This window comes from Mya arenaria, chromosome 11 (genome assembly GCF_026914265.1).
Source record: "Mya arenaria isolate MELC-2E11 chromosome 11, ASM2691426v1".
Lineage (NCBI taxonomy): Eukaryota > Metazoa > Mollusca > Bivalvia > Myida > Myidae > Mya > Mya arenaria.
Genome location: NC_069132.1, coordinates 6,244,157 through 6,263,225, shown reverse-complemented (window position 1 = coordinate 6,263,225; position 19,069 = coordinate 6,244,157). Strand labels below are relative to the sequence as shown.

The 19,069-nt window shown below is 35.9% G+C and overlaps 1 protein-coding gene across 4 annotated transcripts in view; it reads left to right on the top strand.

Moving 5' to 3' along the window:
* LOC128207927 (5'-3' exoribonuclease 2-like) overlaps positions 1 to 19,069 on the top strand; it is a 42,100-nt gene that overhangs the window by 16,881 nt on the left and 6,150 nt on the right. For 3 of the 4 annotated variants that reach the window (XM_052911135.1, XM_052911134.1, XM_052911133.1), the window contains exons 18-26: positions 678 to 836; positions 1,430 to 1,592; positions 1,951 to 2,034; positions 2,421 to 2,524; positions 2,761 to 2,840; positions 3,333 to 3,389; positions 3,849 to 3,917; positions 4,246 to 4,419; positions 7,931 to 8,004. In XM_052911135.1, coding sequence (XP_052767095.1) covers positions 678 to 836; positions 1,430 to 1,592; positions 1,951 to 2,034; positions 2,421 to 2,524; positions 2,761 to 2,840; positions 3,333 to 3,389; positions 3,849 to 3,917; positions 4,246 to 4,419; positions 7,931 to 8,004 — 964 coding nt within the window. Of the gene's footprint in view, positions 1 to 677; positions 837 to 1,429; positions 1,593 to 1,950; positions 2,035 to 2,420; positions 2,525 to 2,760; positions 2,841 to 3,332; positions 3,390 to 3,848; positions 3,918 to 4,245; positions 4,420 to 7,930; positions 8,005 to 16,580; positions 16,616 to 19,069 lie in introns of those variants that run through there. The other variant, XM_052911136.1, reaches the window with a different exon arrangement.

Sequence of the window (19,069 nt, the reverse complement as noted above, 5' to 3'; positions counted from 1 at the left end):
ACAATGTGGTATGTCCCAGCTTAGATAACAATATGGCCATCAGACACAGTGGGGTATGTCCCAGCTTAGATAACAATATGGCCCTCAGACACAATGTGGTATGTCCCAGCTTAGATTATGATATGGTCTTCAGACGCAATAGGGTATGTCCCTGCTTAGATTATGATATTACCTTCATATACCTACCACATTGTTGTATGCCCCTGCTAAGAATATTTCACATTTTGAAAAATTATAAGGATGTCAAAATTTGGTGATCTGAATATTGAGTAATTCTCATAAAATTATTGAATTATCTGAATTAATGTTGGGTAATACTGAGAAAGCAAGTTATATTTTACAGAGTTGATAAATGAATTAACTTCTCATTATTTGCTATATGATATAAAATCAAATGCTCTTGACAAGATATAATACAAATAATACAACACATTTACTAAACAAACTTGTTATCTCCCCAGGCTAACCACTATGTACGAGGCTTGTTATCTCCCCAGGCTAACCACTATGTACGAGGCTTGTTATCTCCCCAGGCTAACCACTATGTACGAGGCTTGTTATCTCCCCAGGCTAACCACTATGTACGAGGCTTGTTATCTCCCCAGGCTAACCACTATGTACGAGGCTTGTGCTGGGTGTTGCGCTACTATGTAACATATTTCTCCATCTCTCCCCAGGCTAACCACTATGTACGAGGCTTGTGCTGGGTGTTGCGCTACTACTACCAGGGATGTGCCTCGTGGAAGTGGTACTTCCCTTACCACTATGCCCCCTTCGCATCTGACTTTGTCAACATAGCTGCACTCTCAAATGACTTTGAGAAAGACACAGAACCAGTAAGTCGCTTGCTTATCAAATTTTAATGTAGAATACACATTTTATCATAACATTATTTTATTCCTGGCAAAACCAAAGGTTTCAACATAAGAATATGAGTTTGCATTGACCATATGACTGTCTTTGTGAATGTCAGGAGCCAATTATTATGTAACTACTGGACAGAAATTAAAACCTTGTATCAAATATGTATAACCATAGTGATCTCAGGCAAGTGCAAAATTTGTCTGGATCAGGTTGGTTACACAAGATTTGTTGCCCTTTAATTAATGAAAATGAGCATAAAATTTTATATCTGGACTCATAACTTATTGACAAAAAGTAAAAAAAGTTATGTGAAGTGTATATAAATATAGTGCTGTGATTTTTGCCCTTTTATTACACTGTTAGCACAGCTTTTCTTCAAATTTAATAGAAAATTGAAGAAGAACTCTGATCTTCAAAGCTATGTCTCAGATAATGTATACCAAAAATGTAACTTCAGTTGTAGCCTATCAAACCTTTTATAAACTTGAATACAGTGATATCTTACTGTATCTCCCATTTTAGACTTTTACTGTACAACTTTTAGCCTTAAATTTGTCAATTCCAGTTCAAGCCCCTTGAGCAGTTGATGGGGGTGTTTCCCGCGGGCAGTCGTCAACATGTGCCCCCCTCATGGCAGAACCTTATGACTAATCCAAAGTCACCAATTATAGACTTCTACCCAGTTAACTTCAAAATTGACCTCAATGGCAAGAAATATGCATGGCAGGGTAGGTATATGTATACATGTCATTCTGTAAAGTCTTATAGGTACAGTGTGGTTTCAGTGCTCAATGGATTTAACATCTCACATTCTCGACCAGGATAGAGTGGTCTATTGCTCTAGGTGTCTGCCTCTCGCCCAAGAGATCACCAGGAGCTCATTCTCTCTCAAAAAGGACACCAGTACTCACTCAGAATGATCCATATATATCAGTCATTGCTGTTTTTTAAATAAATGAAGTAATGATATATAAGTGTACATGAAAAGTTAAATTTTTTAACAAAAAATTGTTTTCCAGACTTTATAAAGATTAAATTTTTTTTTTTTTACAAATAATAATATTTCCATTTGATTATCATTTTAAGGTGTGGCATTGTTGCCGTTTGTGGATGAGATACGGTTATGGAAGGCACTGGAATCCGTATATCCTGACCTTACTGAGGCTGAGGGTAAGTAGTCCTCCTGGCCACTTGTCGGAGGTTGATTGTCAGATGTTGTCTAAGTAATCTATTGGATTATACAATCATGTTTTATTTATTATTGATGAAATATTAAATAGTTGAAAGACAAACCAGTTTCATGTATATTACACTTGTTGGCATTATTGGTGGGTTATTTTATGTATGATTGGAACCCACTTGGTCAGTTTAGTGGCCCAAAGCTAGCTCTCATTGGAACCTAGCTTGGAACAAGTTGATGTGAAGTCCACACTCAAAGATCATCTTAAGGATATCTTTCAATAAGCATAAAAAGATATGTTATTAGAATGGTTTTGTAATGTTAAACATGAAAAAAAGTTGTATTTATAATGTTCCGAGGTATGGTCTTGTTTCAGTAAAGCGTAACATCCGAGGTGGTGACCGTCTGTTTGTAAGCCAGGACCACGCCTCCCATGCCTTTATGGAGGCACTCTATGAAGATGGCGGGAATACTGACCTTGTGAGTGTTGAATCAGCATCAGAAACTTGAGAATATATATTAAAGATGCTGACCTTTTTAATAATAAAAATTGATCAAAATAATTATAACAGCTTTTGAGAGATTAAGTTTTTTGTTACCATTACTAATTGTTTATATTCTTAACATAAGAACAAAAAATATTAATGCAGTGATTGATGTTAAACCTTAAATGATGAAAACACTGGCATACATGTTTCTTCTTGGCATTCTATCAGAGACTGGAGTTGAACCCGAAACAAAGTCAGGGCATGGCGGGCACGATCTGGGCTGATGAGTTTGTCAACCTCACAGGAGAGTAAGTTTCTGGAATTAACTTTTTTATACAGTACTGATTTAAGTTTACTACTCTCTTCTGTTTGTGGTGAATTAAAGCTTTCTTCAAAGGTTTTTAGCTTATTGTTTTTTTGGAAAAAAAAAAATGTTTATTTAGCCTTGGTGTTGTTGACTTGTCATAAAACAAAATCCAAAACTATTCAAAGTATTCAAATTATACTGGGTACACATGTTGCAAAAGACAATACAGACATGTATCGAGGCCTGTAACTCTGTATTTAATAATTGTCAAGTTAGGCCCCTTGTTTGACTAAGAGCAAAAAAAGTGAGCGTGGAGATCGCCCTCTTGTGATAGTATAGCTTGCCATTTGTCTTACTGGTATATGTGTCTAACATGTACACATAATAATTTTATGCTTGAAAACTTGTCTCATATGGCTACATATGCAATGCTCATGGATGCCGACATTCTGGATATTTTATGACATGAACTAGGAATGTTTATGCGTTTCAGGGCTGTGAAGAGTCCCTTACCCCAGCTAACAGATCTCAAGGACAACAGAGTCATCAGGTATGCAGCTGTTTGTTTGATGTTGGTAACTGATCTATCCTTTTGAACTTGGTTAAATTTATTGTTGAGTATGCTTTACACCAGAAAGGGCCATGAGAATGTGATATCTTTGTGATATCTTTGTGTTATAAAATTCTAGATAATGACCTTAAATCACAAAAGTTGGTCTAATTGTGTCCGAGGCACATGAGCGGATTGTAACCAAAAGATATCTCAGGTTTGGTTTGTTTAGGCTTTTGACTTATAAATAAACATCAACAATGGTTTTCCCAGGAAGCAGCTTACCAGGGTTCTAGGCGTTATTAGCATGTTAGAAATGACAATACTCATCTAACTAGAAAGTGTTGTCATCCTGGGCAAAATAATTTTTCTCTTGCCAATTTAGCAACTAAGGAAAATAAACAAGTGTTGCTACCATTATGCAGTTCCCATCCTTTTTTGTATATATATATATTTCAGTGTACAGTACCTGGATCCCCAGTTCCCCAGAGATTTTCTGTTCGAAGCAAAGATTCTTCCTAATGCCAAGTAAAGGAGACTTTTGTTACATTGGTTTACGCTGGTCAAGACTCAGTGTAAACTTTCCTTACATTTGTGTAATAACCCTTTAGATTATAGAGATGAATAATATTTGAAGAATTAAAAAGATAATTTCGCAATGGAATGAACACTAATTTTAACCTTAGACTTAGTGTTTAAATGCTTAAAGAAAATGCAATTTGTGAGTGCAATAAATATAACCTTATTCATAGTACTAATCATTATTAATACATACACTTGTGGAGCCAACAAAACATAGATATATGTTTCGCTACTTACACCATATATTATATATTCATGCCATTCTACCCGCCAGGATGCCTGATCATGTGCTGAAGCCTGAGGATTTTGAGCGGTTCAAACAAGGAGGCAACTTCCGAGGCAACTACCGTGGCAACTCCCGAGGCAACTACCGACCCCAGCTGGGATTCCAACCACACAGTGGTTACCGCGGCAACAAAGATGCTGGACCAGCTAACAGAATGATCAGGTACAAGCTTGCTACACTTTCACATAGTTGCTCCATTTATCTGTGGTTAACATCGATATTATTCAGGCTTGACTGAGGAAACAATTGTAGGATGATATGAATTATGCCTCAACTGGACTAGTGTCCATAAAGACTATGAGAGGCTACTCAAAATGTTCCAGGTGGGGATTGAACCTAAGACAGTTTAAATGATACCCACATGAAAAAATAATATGAGATCATCTTTGTGATATCTTAATGAAGGTTATAAAAAAATCAAATGCAAGATCTTTTCATTGATTATGCCAAGGTTAAATTTTCTTTTTTTGGCATTCTGTGTAACATAACGGATAATGTATGGTTGGAACAATACAGATGGAATGCCTTATTTATGGTAAATTTAATGAAAAGCAGGGTGAAAAATAGAAGTGCATCATATTGACCAATAAAAATGTTTTATATAGTCATTTGAGCACTTGCTAACTGTGTATTTTAATGTCAGTTCTTATCCAAATTTTGATAAAATACTATTTTATGTGTTGTTTTTTGTTTCGCATTTGTTGTTTTTATTGCTGCACATAAATCTCCTGACCAATAGTTTCAACAGTTTCTTGTTTGCGCATTTTTTTTAACTTTGTTGAGTTAATTTGAATGTCTGTTAATTGTTGCTAGATTTTGGTTTGCCGTTGAAGTAGAAACATTTCTGTTGTGCCCTGTCGCATTGTACATTATGCTTTGCTTTGTCACTTTTCTGACGTTAATAGATATGGCTTGCCATGGTATGCATTTTGTTGTGTTCTTTTTTTATGCTTTCATGTTTATAAGGGCCCCAAATGAAGTCTGAGGGTGCCCGATATTAATCAACCTGTCTGTCCGTCTGAATGTCTGTTCACATTTTTTTACCTTTTTATTTAAAGTAACCTTGAAACCATCAGTGATATCAACTTCAAACTTTACACATGATCTCAGTAAAAAACCCATTTTTTATGACAAGTCACAAAACTCTAATTAAAAATATTGTTAGATTTATGGTTGTTTGTAATCTTTAATATATTCAAATTTAACAAATGAATATTCTTCTTATCATAACTTCAAAACATAGAAGGAAGTGAATGAGACTTGAAGCATCAACATATCCTACTGAGAAGTGCCTTTAATACAATAACTATAACTCTGTGACCAACTGTGACCAAATTGACTATCTGCATATGAGAAAAACATGTTCAGTACTCTAAATTGAAAGAAGTTAATGAAAGTTGTAAATGGCGAATAATAACTGTGTGACCTGTTGTTCCCTAATTTTCTTCCTTGACAAACAAGTGTGTTTGAAATCATTCAAGACACGAATGATTAATTATATCATAAATGATGTCGTCAACATGAAATTAAGACAGAATATTTTTTATATATATAACTAGCGTAATAATTTTTTAAGAAGTTTAAAGTTACATCATTAATAAATAGCGCTGAAAATAGCCGTGCTATAAAGCGACAATTTATGAATTTAGGGCTGTAAATAAGTATTTATGATATAAAAAGACTTTAACATTCATGGTCTTATAATACGAAATTTATTACACTTTTTTACTTAAATGGCCAAAAAACTCGCCAGGACTTGTTTTTTTATCAGATTTAGAAGTTTGTTTAATGAATTTGGTATTAAATTTCCACTCATGTAAGATGCTCTTTTTATTGGAAAGTGGGTGATGGCAATATGTGTTCTTATATATGAGCAACATTTTGTCATTGGCCCAAGTGTGCATAGTCTCCCCACTGTTAACATACCTTTGAATTGCTCCCTCTTTCCAACATGCTATCATTTGGGGGCCCTTATCATATCCTGTGATCGCATTGAGACTTTATACAATGTTACTCAACCATCCAACCTACTTAATTAACCAAGTTTAATAACTCTACTTTGCATTTAATGCCAATAATAGGCCTTTATTATTTGACTTTGACATTCTGGTTAAGGTTTTGCGTGCAAGCACACATAGGTTAATATCTCAGCAACTACTGGATGAATTGCATTGAGACTTTATAAAATGGTACTCAACCATCCAATCTACTTAAATAACCAAGTAAGATAACTCTACATTGCATTATATTCAAATAATGGCCCCTTTTTTATTTAACATAGAAATTCTGGTTAAGGTTTTGCATGTAACCACTTTTAAGTCAATGCTTCAGCAAATACATCATGTATTGCATTGAAACTTTACACACAGGCGCCCAACCATTTAACCTTCTTATTTAATCAAGTAAGATAACTCTATCTTTCATATTATATAATTTTTGCCCCTTTATTGTGCGACTTAGAAATTCTGGTGAAGGTCTTGCATGTTAGCACACATAGGATAATATCTCAGCAACTACTTGATGTATTGCATTGAGACTTTATACAATGGTATTCAACCACCCAACCTAATTGAATAATCAAGTTAGATAACTGTGTTTTGCAAATAATGGCCCTTTATTATTACACTTAAAAATTCTGGTTAAAATTTTGCATGTGACCACATTTATGTTAATATCTTCGCACATCATGTATTGCATTGAAATCTAATCTAACAGTGATCCATGCATGTTTTGCCAAAACTTTTCAATCCTTACACTGAAAAGCGGCGTAATAGTCGAGCGCGCTGTCTCTGTGACAGCTCTTACATTTTATTCGTAGTTCTCATGTTCCCTGTGTTTCACTAAGCATAAGGAAAGGTAATTCTGAATCATGAATTACTACTTCATGAATAGTTATCTCCCTTATGCTGGATCTTTTTTTTATTCATTAAAAAAGTTCACTATGTAAGAGATAACTTTCAATTAAAGTTGTGCATATACCAAGCCACTGACTTCCTATATTACAATATCAAGTATAAATACTGTTTGTGAGAGCTATGAATTCATTTGTAGTACAGTTTATTATGTACTTGGTATATTTCATTCAGTTATGTTGGTTGAGAGGCTGTCATGTCATACACCATAGAAAATGATATTCACTGGCAAAAAGCGGGTTTTTGTAAACAAATTCGCATTTATTTCAGGACGTGATGCTTTTATAAAATAAGATACAGAAACAGAGTTAACGACAATGAGGTTACTTTCTTTAGCACTGCATATTGAGCAGGGCGTATTGAATTAAAATGTTATGTAAAAAAAAAGTGCTTTGAAAGATTATTTCATAAAGCATATAATAGAAGACTAACTGAGGCAACGGTGTATATCCCATGTAATGGACCACAAAAAGTGATATTCACCTTGGCTTCGATTAGTTGAATATCACCTGCCCATTATGTGGAATATACACTTCATTATCAGTCTATAACTGTATTAGGAATATATATATATATATATATATATATATATATATATATATATATATATATGAATATATAAGTTTTTTTGGCGGAAGACCAATAGACACTTCCTACTATTTATGGATAAGACATGCACCAAACAATGTATGGATTACATTGTGTTTATGTACTTAAGTAAGCCAGTAATGTTGAGACTGTATCAATGTATGTATTTTCAGGGGAGGGATATCCATACCGCCTCCATCCTACGGACCCAGCTCAGGGGGACGTGGAGGCTACCAGCCAAACCGAGGTATATTATCTGTCTAACACACTTATATTATATACTAAATACTGACAGCTGTGTGAGTTTTTTGCCCCTTGTAGAGTGGAAAATATACATTCATTTATACCTGTAAATCTGTGAGTCTGTTTGTCAGTCCAAAATCTTAGGTCATATTTGTCTCCAAGTTGTATTTAACCTACATTCATAAAACCTTATGAGTGTTGCTCACAATGCAAGTTACACACAAGGGGTTAGGAATTACATTTCATCATGCAAAACGAGAGTTATGGGCCTTAGTTTTCCGAAAAGGCAGCACAATCATGTTCATCTTTAAAGATATAGAATGTAATTTAAGGCAAATTAAACCTTTAACAATTAATTAAAATTATGGTAAATAAAAAGCAGGCTAGAAATACATTATAATTGCAATAAATGATTTAACATCCTGGCCCAAATTTCTTGTAACTTCTAAAGTCCCTTATAATAGGATTAAGCTAAACTTACTATTTTTGTTTTTCAATAATTTGCATCATATTTACTTCTTTAAGAGTTGTTATGCTTTAGATAGGAATTATCTGTATGTTTATTACATTCAACAATTTTTGGTCAAAATTCAATTTAAGTATGTATTTTTGCTAAATAAAATATGCTTAAGCTTGTTTAGCTTAAGAAGTTTTGAGAAACTGGGCCAGAAGTTAAAATAACTGAGTAGAGGACAGAGTTTACTTTTCAGACAATCTTTATTGTCATTTATAAGAATAAAATTATTCATCTTAATCTATCATAGTACTTCCCTTTTATCTTCTTCCTTTAATATATGCTCTTTACTTGGTACTTTGGTAAGTGACCTGAGGTAGACTGGGGTTATTTAAGGACTCACTTACTTACTGTATCTACAATTATCACCGTTAAACTGATAAAATGGAGTATAAGATGCTGATAACATGATAAATTCCTGCCCGTACTTGAGAGAAAAAAAGTACCCCCGATATTGTTGATAGCGTTTCAAACATTTTATGTCATATGCAGATTTCGGTCCACATAAAGTTGATATCCACCGTTTTCAAAATATGACCCTAAATCATATTTCATATGTAAAGACATCTTATCTTATGCAAATTTATGTTTTAATACTCTGCAATAAATAGTTCACTATAAAATGCTAGTTATAAATCAAACTTTTCTGCATTATTTAGAAAAACTTATCTTACTTCTACTAAATGACCATTGATTTAAAAGTTTAGTACAGTGATGCTACATAATCTCTTAATTTACGGTGCTTTTGAAATTGACAAAAAAAAGAGCAAAGACCAACATTACTTTGAATCTCACAATTTTGGTGACTGCTATATAGCACCCTGTCCTATGTACCATTCTTCGAGTTAAATAATTAATCATTTTGACATATGAATTTCTTATTTGGTCTTTTCTTTATTCTTCATAATATAATATTCAATATCATTTTCGCATATGGATTTTATATTTGGACCTGTCACCATTTCATCATTAAACAACAAGTATTTGACTTCAGTGTGTGAATATATCTCTCGTATTATGTTATGAACATTAAGATATATTCATATCTTTGTAGTATTTAATATTTAATCAACTTGTAAGTTAAATGTTTACTTAAGGTAGATAATGGTTTTGATTCGGTGGTTATCTTTATTATCGGACAACAACTCACTGGGATCTTGTTGAGCTAGTTAGCTCACTGATTTTGCACTATTTAATGCTATTAATGCAATATACATTCATTTCTTGTGATAGAACTTATTCATTGCTACTGCTCAACTTTCATCTCTGCTGCTGAACTTTCATCTCTGCTACATGAAAACTTATTACTCTTACACAAAAGTACTAAATTTACCATTTCTTTCACCTAAATTAAGATTAGAAAAAAGCATGTTTTCTATTTAAACATTGAAATGGACAGAACGAATGTACACCCATTACATTTATTGCTATTTTCTTTTTATCATAAAAAGTTATATATTACTTTTTAGTAGTAGTCAATACTTCATTGCACTTTTTTGTTTGCTTTTAAATCTCAATTCATCAAAACGAAAAATGACAAAAAATACTCTTCTTTAAAACTCATTGAAAACTTGACATATGAAATCCCTTAAGACCATGTTTTCCCGCCTTCCGACTCTTGTCTTCAAGGGCCCACTGGTCGTTGATAAAATTTCAACCACTATCTCCTGTCCATATCATCAACAAATAAACTAGTCTTGTTTAGAAACCTTGCCTCAAGGACACTCCATTTTACCTGAATACAACTTGACACTTACTTTAAGTTACTTAGATTATGTACTTAAGAATCGAAACACTGCACTCTTTCATTAACTGTTTTGTCTAGACAGAGTTTACTGAGCTATGCTGATCATGTTTGTAAATAATATTAATGGAAATAAAAAAGAGATATCATCTCTGCTACTGTACTTTCATCTCTACTACTGAACTTTCATCACTGCTGCTGAACTTTCATCTCTGCTGCTGTATTTTCATTGCTGCTGCTGAACTTTCATCTCTGCTGCTGTATGTTCATTGCTGCTGCTGAACTTTCATCTCTGCTGCTGTATGTTCATTGCTGCTGCTGAACTTTCATCTCTGCTGCTGTATTTTCATTGCTGCTGCTGAACTTTCATCTCTGCAGCTGTATGTTCATTGCTGCTGCTGAGCTTTCATCTCTGCTGCCGTATGTTCATTGCTGCTTCTGAACTTTCATCACTGCTACTGAACTTTCATCTCTGCTGCTGTATTTTCATTGCTGCTGCTGAACTTTCATCTCTGCTGCTGTATGTTCATTGCTGCTGCTGAACTTTTATTTCTGCTGCTGCATGTTCATTGCTACTTCTGAACTTTCATCACTGCTACTGAACTATCATCTCTGCTGCTGTATGTTCATTGCTGCAGCTGAACTTTTCATCTCTGCTGCTGTATGTTCATTGCTGCTGCTGAGCTTTCATCTCTGCTGCCGTATGTTCATTGCTGCTGCTGAACTTTCATCTCTGCTGCTTTATGTTCATTGCTGCTGCTGAACTTTCATCTCTGCTACTGAATGTTTATTGCTGCTGCTGAACTTTCATTTCTGCTGCTGTATGTTTATTGCTTCTTCTGAACTTTCATCTCTGCTACTGTATGTTTATTGCTGCTGCTGAACAATCACTGTGTTGTGATATCTATACAAGAAATTCAAATATACATTTTATATTTGTGTTTGCACTAAGCAGAATTATAATCATTTGACAATAAATGAGCACTGTTTTATTGTGATAGAGACACAATATGATTTGAAGCAGACAAACATGACTGCATGCCTGTTTCTGCATTGTTTGCCCAGCATTTGTAAAACACATCTATATAAAGTCAAACACTGTGGTTGCAATACGTTGCAACGATCCATGTTTGACAGTCAGGTCGAGTATCAGCTGGCTGTAAGGTCGTGTCGGGTCATGGGAAACATAACTCACATGTCCCAATCACTAGATGGCTCTGGGTGGGGTAATGAAGCTATAATTATGGTGTGGAACATTAATGTTTGACTTTGTTTTGTTGTATGTATATGAATTTCATACTGTTCGTTTGGTCTTATCTATTTAAGCTCATTGTAGAAATATTTGAAATTTCTGAAATAAATCATACTGGTGTTTGATTGAAGGGTAAGAGATGTTCAAGACTAGCACTGATGTCCATTATTTGTGGTCACAAGCCTTATACAGTTCCTAGAACATGTATTTGGAGACCTAGAACCTTTGATGGGAGCCCCAGAACCTTTGGTAATAGGCCCTGATCCTTTTATTGGAAGCCAAAACCTTTGATTAGAAGCCCCAAACCATTGGTGAAGGACTCAGAATCTTTTGATGAAAGGCAAAGAACATTTGGTAAGAGCCATGGACATTTGGTGGGAGACCGTGGACATTCGGTGGGAGACGGTGGACATTTGATGGGAGACCGTGGACATTTGATTGGAGACCGTGGACATTTGGTGGGAAATCATGGATATTTGGTGTGAGGACTAAATATTTGGTATGAGGACTAGAGCATTTGATGGGAGGCCTTGGACATTTGGTGGGAGGCCGTGGACATTTGGTGTGAGGACTAGACATTTGGTGGGAGGCTGTGGACATTTGGTGTGAGGACTAGACATTTGGTGGGAGGCTGTGGACATTTGGTGTGAGGTCTAGAGCATTTGGTGGGAGGCTGTGGACATTTGGTGTGAGGTCTAGAGCATTTGGTGGGAGGCTGTGGACATTTGGTGGGAGACTGAGGACATTTGGTGTGAGGACTAGAGCATTTGGTGGGAGGCTGTGGACATTTGGTGTGAGGACTAGAGCATTTGGTGGGAGGCTGTGGACATTTGGTGTGAGGTCTAGAGCATTTGGTGGGAGGCCGTGGACATTTGTTGTGAGGTCTAGAGCATTTGGTGGGAGGCTGTGGACATTTGGTGGGAGACTGTGGACATATGGTGTGAGGACTAGACATTTGATGGGAGAATGTGGACTTTTGGTGTGAGGTCTAGAGCATTTGGTGGGAGGCCGTGGACATTTGGTGGGAGACTGTGGACATTTGGTGTGAGGACTAGACATTTGATGGGAGACTGTGGCCATTTGGTGGGAGAATGTGGACATTTGGTGTGAGGACTAGAGCATTTGGTGAGAGCCCATGGACATTTGGTGGGAGGCCATTGACATTTGGTGTGAGAACTAGAGCATTTGGTGGGAGGATCAGAACATTTGGTTGGGAGGCCGGGGTTATTTGGTGGGAGACCAAGAACCTTTGATGGGAGGCCGTGGACATTTAGTGGGAGGATCAAAACATTTGATGTGAGGATCAGAACATTTGGTGGGAGGATCAGAACATTTGATGGGAGGATCAGAACATTTGGTGGGAGGATCAGAACATGATCAGAACATTTGGTTCACGGGAGACCGTGAACATGTGGTGAGAGACCATGAATATTTGGTGGGAGACCGTGAACATGTGGTGAGAGACCATGAACATGTGGTGAGAGACCATGAACATTTGGTTGGAGACCGTGAACATGTGCTGAGAGACGGTGAACAAATTATTTGGAGACCGTGAACATTTGATTGGAGACCGTGAACATTTGATTGGAGACCATGAACATAGGAGGTAGGAGGACCAGGGCATTTGGTGGGAGGACCAGAACATTTGGTGGGAGGTCATGGACAATTGGTGAAAGACTCAGAACCTTTGATGGGGGGACCAGAGCATTTGGTGGGAGACCATGAATATTTGTTGGGAGGACCGGAACATTTGGTGGGAGGACCAGAGCATTTGGTGGGAGACCATGGATATTGGGCAGGAGTACTTGGGCATTTGGTTGGAGGACCAGAACATTTGGTGGGAGGTCGTGGACAATTGGTGAAAGATTCAGAACCTTTGATGGGAGGACCAGAGCATTTGGTGATAGGCTCAAAACCTTTTATATGAGGCTCAGAACCTTTAAAGGTTCTTTGTTCTGGTCCTCTCAACCGTTATTGGGAGGACCAGAACAAAGAACCTTTGATAGGAGGCCCAGAACCTTCAATGGGAGGCCAATTACCTTTGATAGGATTCCCAGAACCTTTAGTTGGAGAAAAGCCCCCAACTGTGGATGGGAGGCCCAGAACCTATGGTCAAGAACCCAGAATTTTTGATGGAAGGCCCAGAACCTCTACTGTGGGCCCAGAAGCATTGATCGGAGGCCTTTTTCTTCCATGAGAAGCCAAGGAACCTTCTTGAAGGCCAAGAACCTTTGATGGAAGGCCCAGAACCTTCGATGCAAGGCCTACAACCTTTAATTTGAGGAACTGAACCTTTGGTAAGAGACCCACAACCTTTGATGAAGGCCAAGAACCTTTGATGTGAGGCCAAGAACCTTTGATGCGGCATCTAGAACCTTTTTATGCAAGACCAAGAACCTTTGATGCAAGGCCTAGAATTTTTGATGGGAGGCCCAAAACTTTGGTTGCAATGCCTTGAACCTTTGATGAGACACTCAAAAACACAAATTGAGTGACCGCCTGTTGGTTCACTTCTCTGCAAAATACATTTTAATGTCACATTGTGCTTTGATTGCATTATGCATGTTTAGCCTTGTTATGACATGCTTTACATAATCTCATGTAATCAAAATTTAACACAGATAAAACAAAGCTTTGACACTAAACTCGATTAAATTGTAATCTACCCATCAGGAGGTTTTACTCCATTGTTTACTTAAATGATCAGGCTATGAACTGCTCTACACACTTCTATATTTGCAACAATCAATTATCAAACAAGGCTTGCAGATAAAACAGTTAAAGGGTTTTGATTTTATAGATCGTCTGTCTTGTTTATTTTCATGTTTCAGACATAAATGTGATCAAAATGTTATTTTATGCTAAACATTGATTTCCAGAGAATAACAGTAGAACAGTAACATTTAAAGATCATTGTGCCTTATTGCATGAGTCAGTTTTATGTTATTATGTCAAATATGAAAGAAAAAAATGTAGTATTTTCGCAAAGTGAAGATGGAATGTTCATTCCTCTGTGAGAGTAAACACAGACAGAATAGCCCCTACACCGCTGACACTGGTGTGTCGTGTGTGCATGTTTTATAGCTGTGTTTGTCCACGTGTATGCGTACAGGGCCGTCACCTTTCACACACATGGCCCCTCGTCCCTGACATCTGAGGCATGCTGCTTCCTCACTGATAGATGTTAAAACTATGGACCTACAGCATTCACGAACAATGCTAGTCCGATACCAGCCATACCTAACATAATAAAGCAAATCAATGCCAGATACTTTGATACCAGCCATGCCTTATAAATTTAAGATAGTCAAGGACAAATATTTTGTGATCCAATCCAAAACAATACCAGGTAGTGTGGAAGTCATATGTTTGTAAATATTTATTACCCTATTCTTTTGCCTTTTTACAGTTTCATGAATGTTCGATAGTTTCCCTCTTTGCAAACATTTTAATTAGAATTGGGAGACCTTTTTGCTTTATTTCACCATTAAGTTGGCAAGTAGGAATTGCGATATAAATAATGTTATTTGAAAGCAATTAGCTTTGATTGTAAATCAATCAAGGAATTTGTCAATTGTGAGAAGTTTGTGATTGATGAAATCTCATAACCTCTAGCAGATTACCCGCCAAATCAGCAGAAAGGAGACACATGGTAAGCTGATTGGGCCATCAGGTGAGGGAATTAGGGTCCAACATTGACAAGGCACTGGTCACCTGATCAGCCGATTGCCACGAGATGATTGAATGTTAAAGTCTAGGATACTAGTAAATGGAAAGGCATGTTGGAAAGCAACTCATTTTCTTGGTCATGTAAAGTGGTCAAAAGAGTTATTATAGTAATTGTCATTTGGTTGTGTGTGTTTTTTTAAATAAATTTTCTTAATACTATCATTATAATTGCACTATGTCTGCAGTTGAAATGATGATCATTGTGTTTGTTACCAAGACTTTTGTGTTCGTGTTCTTTTGAACAGTTAACATTTGTCAGTTTTGATGCTTTTGTTTAAGATCGAGTTCAGAAATTGAGTTTATTTTACCAAGATTAGCACGTAGCTGTGAATAGGGGTCCATTATATGTGTTAATGGAAGGGCAGATGGGTGGCAAAGTCCTCATTTAATTAGCCTGGCAGTTCCCTCCCCTGAAGGAGCTCTTCACAAGATGGAGGTCTTGATGAGAGCTCTTCACTTCTGGAGATAGAAAAGATGCTCCTCAGCTGGCCTCTTCACGATGGAGGTGCATTTGGTCGCTTGGAACTATTAGTGAGCTCCTATTGATAAGACTGGAAGAAGACAGAAGGTGTCACTATCTTGATACAGTTCTCAACAACTCTTAACACTTTTAAAGTATTGTAAGACAAGCCTTAATTATATTGCTATGCTTTTAACAAGACAAACCCTTCACATTTTTCAAAAGATATGTGGGCATTTTCAAGAATGGTAGTCACTAACTAACTTACTTTGATTCAATCTGCCTGGTGATTAATACCAAGTAATGACCTCATCGGCTTCATTTACATTTTAAAATTTTGTTTGATAACTACTTGAAATTGAATCAAGCCATAAAATTTGAAACTTGTAGATGCTGGTATTAACAGTTTTTTAACAGTTTTCTGCTTAATATTGTTTTGCTTTGCTGACAACCCATGATCCATCTTTTCGGACAGATCTCATACCTAGTAATATCAGTATATTGGTTGTGATTGAACTTTGCACTTAATATGTTCAATGTAATGTTTGCAACAAATACAAGTCATAAAACTTTTTGTATAAAAAGAACAGAAGAAAAAATAAAATTTTGCTCTTTTGAAACAAATTATTATGTGGTTTTGCCATTATAAAAATTATTAAAACCTGCAAAAAGTAAATTCTATTTATATGTAGTTAAACAGTGAAGAACCTGGTAAAACCGATTTCATTGTGTTGTGGGAAGTCTTGTACATGAATAGCTTAGATTCCTTTTTTAGATGATTTCCAACAAAACATGTTTTTTGTGACGTAGTCCCTTTAAAGTGTGGGCTGTGTTTGTCGTTGTGTTTAAGGATGGCATTTAATCTGTTATTGTGTGCACAGAATGGATGGTTTTGTGTTGACATTCCGGCTCTAGATGGTAACATGAACAATGGACACCTGTATAAATCTCAGGTAAACTTTGCTTTTCAACCCAATTAAAAACACTCACCGGACCCTTAAACTGCACGGAAAACTCTCGGCCACCATTCAGTAACGTCGATATCTACGATATAATACTTCATGATGAGCCTCAAAACCCTTGACAGAAAATTAGGTTTCTGTTTACAGATACATGTTAAAACCCTCTGCACATCCACTCTATTTGCTGATTTGGTTACTCATTTCAAAGATGATGGGAATTTGATAGATTAGAAGGACATCTAGAGTCCTTAGGTCCCATCGCAAACTTAAAACCTCATCGAAGCCCTCTTTACTTTCTCAACAAAACATAACAATAATCAGGTTACATTGGAAAGTACCTGATGTAAAACAAAAGTGGAATCTCATTTCTGCAAATATTCGACTTGAAGAGAGGTGAGAGTTGTTGCTGGCTGTTAGATGTTTTGAGGATGTGACAAGAGCTATTACAACGGTGGAGTGTTGACCCATGCCGGGGAGACACCAATAATCGGGACTTGGACTTCACCTGATGGCCTCTCACAGCGTTGTTAAGAAACTGCCAACAGGCATAGGATGGGGAAGACGTCCACTTAGACGGCAAAGATGCAAGTCAAATTGATGGAAAATGCTTGGAATAGCTTTTGGCCATCTTGAAATGACAAGAACGATGTGAGCTCTAACTTGAGACCTTCGTTGATTTTTTGTCTAATGAACCAACTCTTGCTAATATGTCATTCTTGGGACATTATTAAGGACAGGCGTGATTTCTTTCAGTGATTTCTGGCTGAAAAAATCTCATGATTAACCAGTCTGACAAATCAGGTTCCCTTAAGTGTCTGAAAATGATGGTTGACATTAAGTCATAAATACGGATCATTATTAGAGATTGAAATCTAGCTTTTCTTCTTGGAGCTAGCCAACGGCTATGGAGGAAGTCAATATGTCTGTTCTAAGGGAGCTTTGTTTGCGTCTTTTTGTATCTGGTTTCAAAAACGGACACAGTATGCTTTCAATTAAAGCTGAAATTTTCACAGACTCATTTCTAGATAGCATCACATTTTGTAAAGCATACATGCCATATTTTCTGGAGACATTTAGGGGGATTTGTTCAAAAGGCTAAATATTCAGGGGGATTTTGGTTGTATTCAGGGGGATTTTTTTAGCAGGTCTAAGTTGGCGAAATTTTAAAGTATTTTTAGACGCAAGTACGAAAAAATGTATTCACATATAGTTTGCTTTGAAAACCTCTTAACTTTTTCATTATACAGAATTATTTTATGTCATGATTTATCATATTCTTATGATACACTGTCATGTCATACTGTAATGCACTTGCAGAACAAAATATGTCATTGGAAAAATATGTTTTCAAGACAATTAAATTAAATTTACCATCCTCCAAAGTCTTTTAAAAAATTTGGCTTAATTCTATCAGCTTGATGACTTTCAGACAATAAGAGAATAGAATAAATATTATTAATTTCTTCCTTCCAAAATAGTAATATTTTTTTGCCTTTGATAATTACTACAAATTAATTGATCACTTGTTGTAAAAGTTTTCTTTAGGCATTTCACCCTTGTGGAGTTGTTTCTTTACATTCAGTTTCACTCACATACTGTGGTTTCACTTATTGCCTGCAGATGTAAAATTTCTAAAAAAAAAAAAAGAGAATTTTTTTTATTTTTTTTTAATTCCGGGGGATTTTTATCTCCCACCGGGAGACCGGGGGATGGATTGAAATTCCGGGGGATTTTTCCCCCCGCCGGCGGATATGGCATGTATGGAGTAAAGAAGTAATGTAAAATAAAAAAAAAAGGATTTTTTTATCAAATATTTTGATGAATTTTCAGTACAATCAAATCAAGGCAGATCAAATCTTAAACCTAAATCAAATTTTCTAAAATTGGCAAAATAACCACTTTGTGAAGTAAAAAGTGCCTCTTCATCTTTTAAAGGACTTGCTGATGATTTGTAAAAGTTCACTTATTTTTTTTTACGAAATAAGTGTTGCAAATCATAAGGAGTGTTAAAACTAAAATACCAAAAGCGGGAACCATTCAGCAAATGTTGATATTTACTCAAATATTGTCTTTGATGTCCACAATTTTCAATGCCATTAGTTATGGGTTTCTGTGATTTCATTGTTGCATGATTAATTGTTGATTGACATTATCATGTGATGTTATCAATGCATTATTAAAGCGTCAAAATATCTGGAACTTTGTGGTAACGGTAAGTCATTAAATCGTCAAAATATCCAGAACTTTTGTTTAAGTCCTACTGGCCTAGTGGTTAAGCCATCAATTTTTTCTTTACTTTATCACCGTGTGTTTGCACCCCACTAAAACAGTAATACTTTTTTATATTATAATTGTATTTGTTTTTGAAATTTTAGATATCATAGAGTAAAATAATTATAAAATGAAAA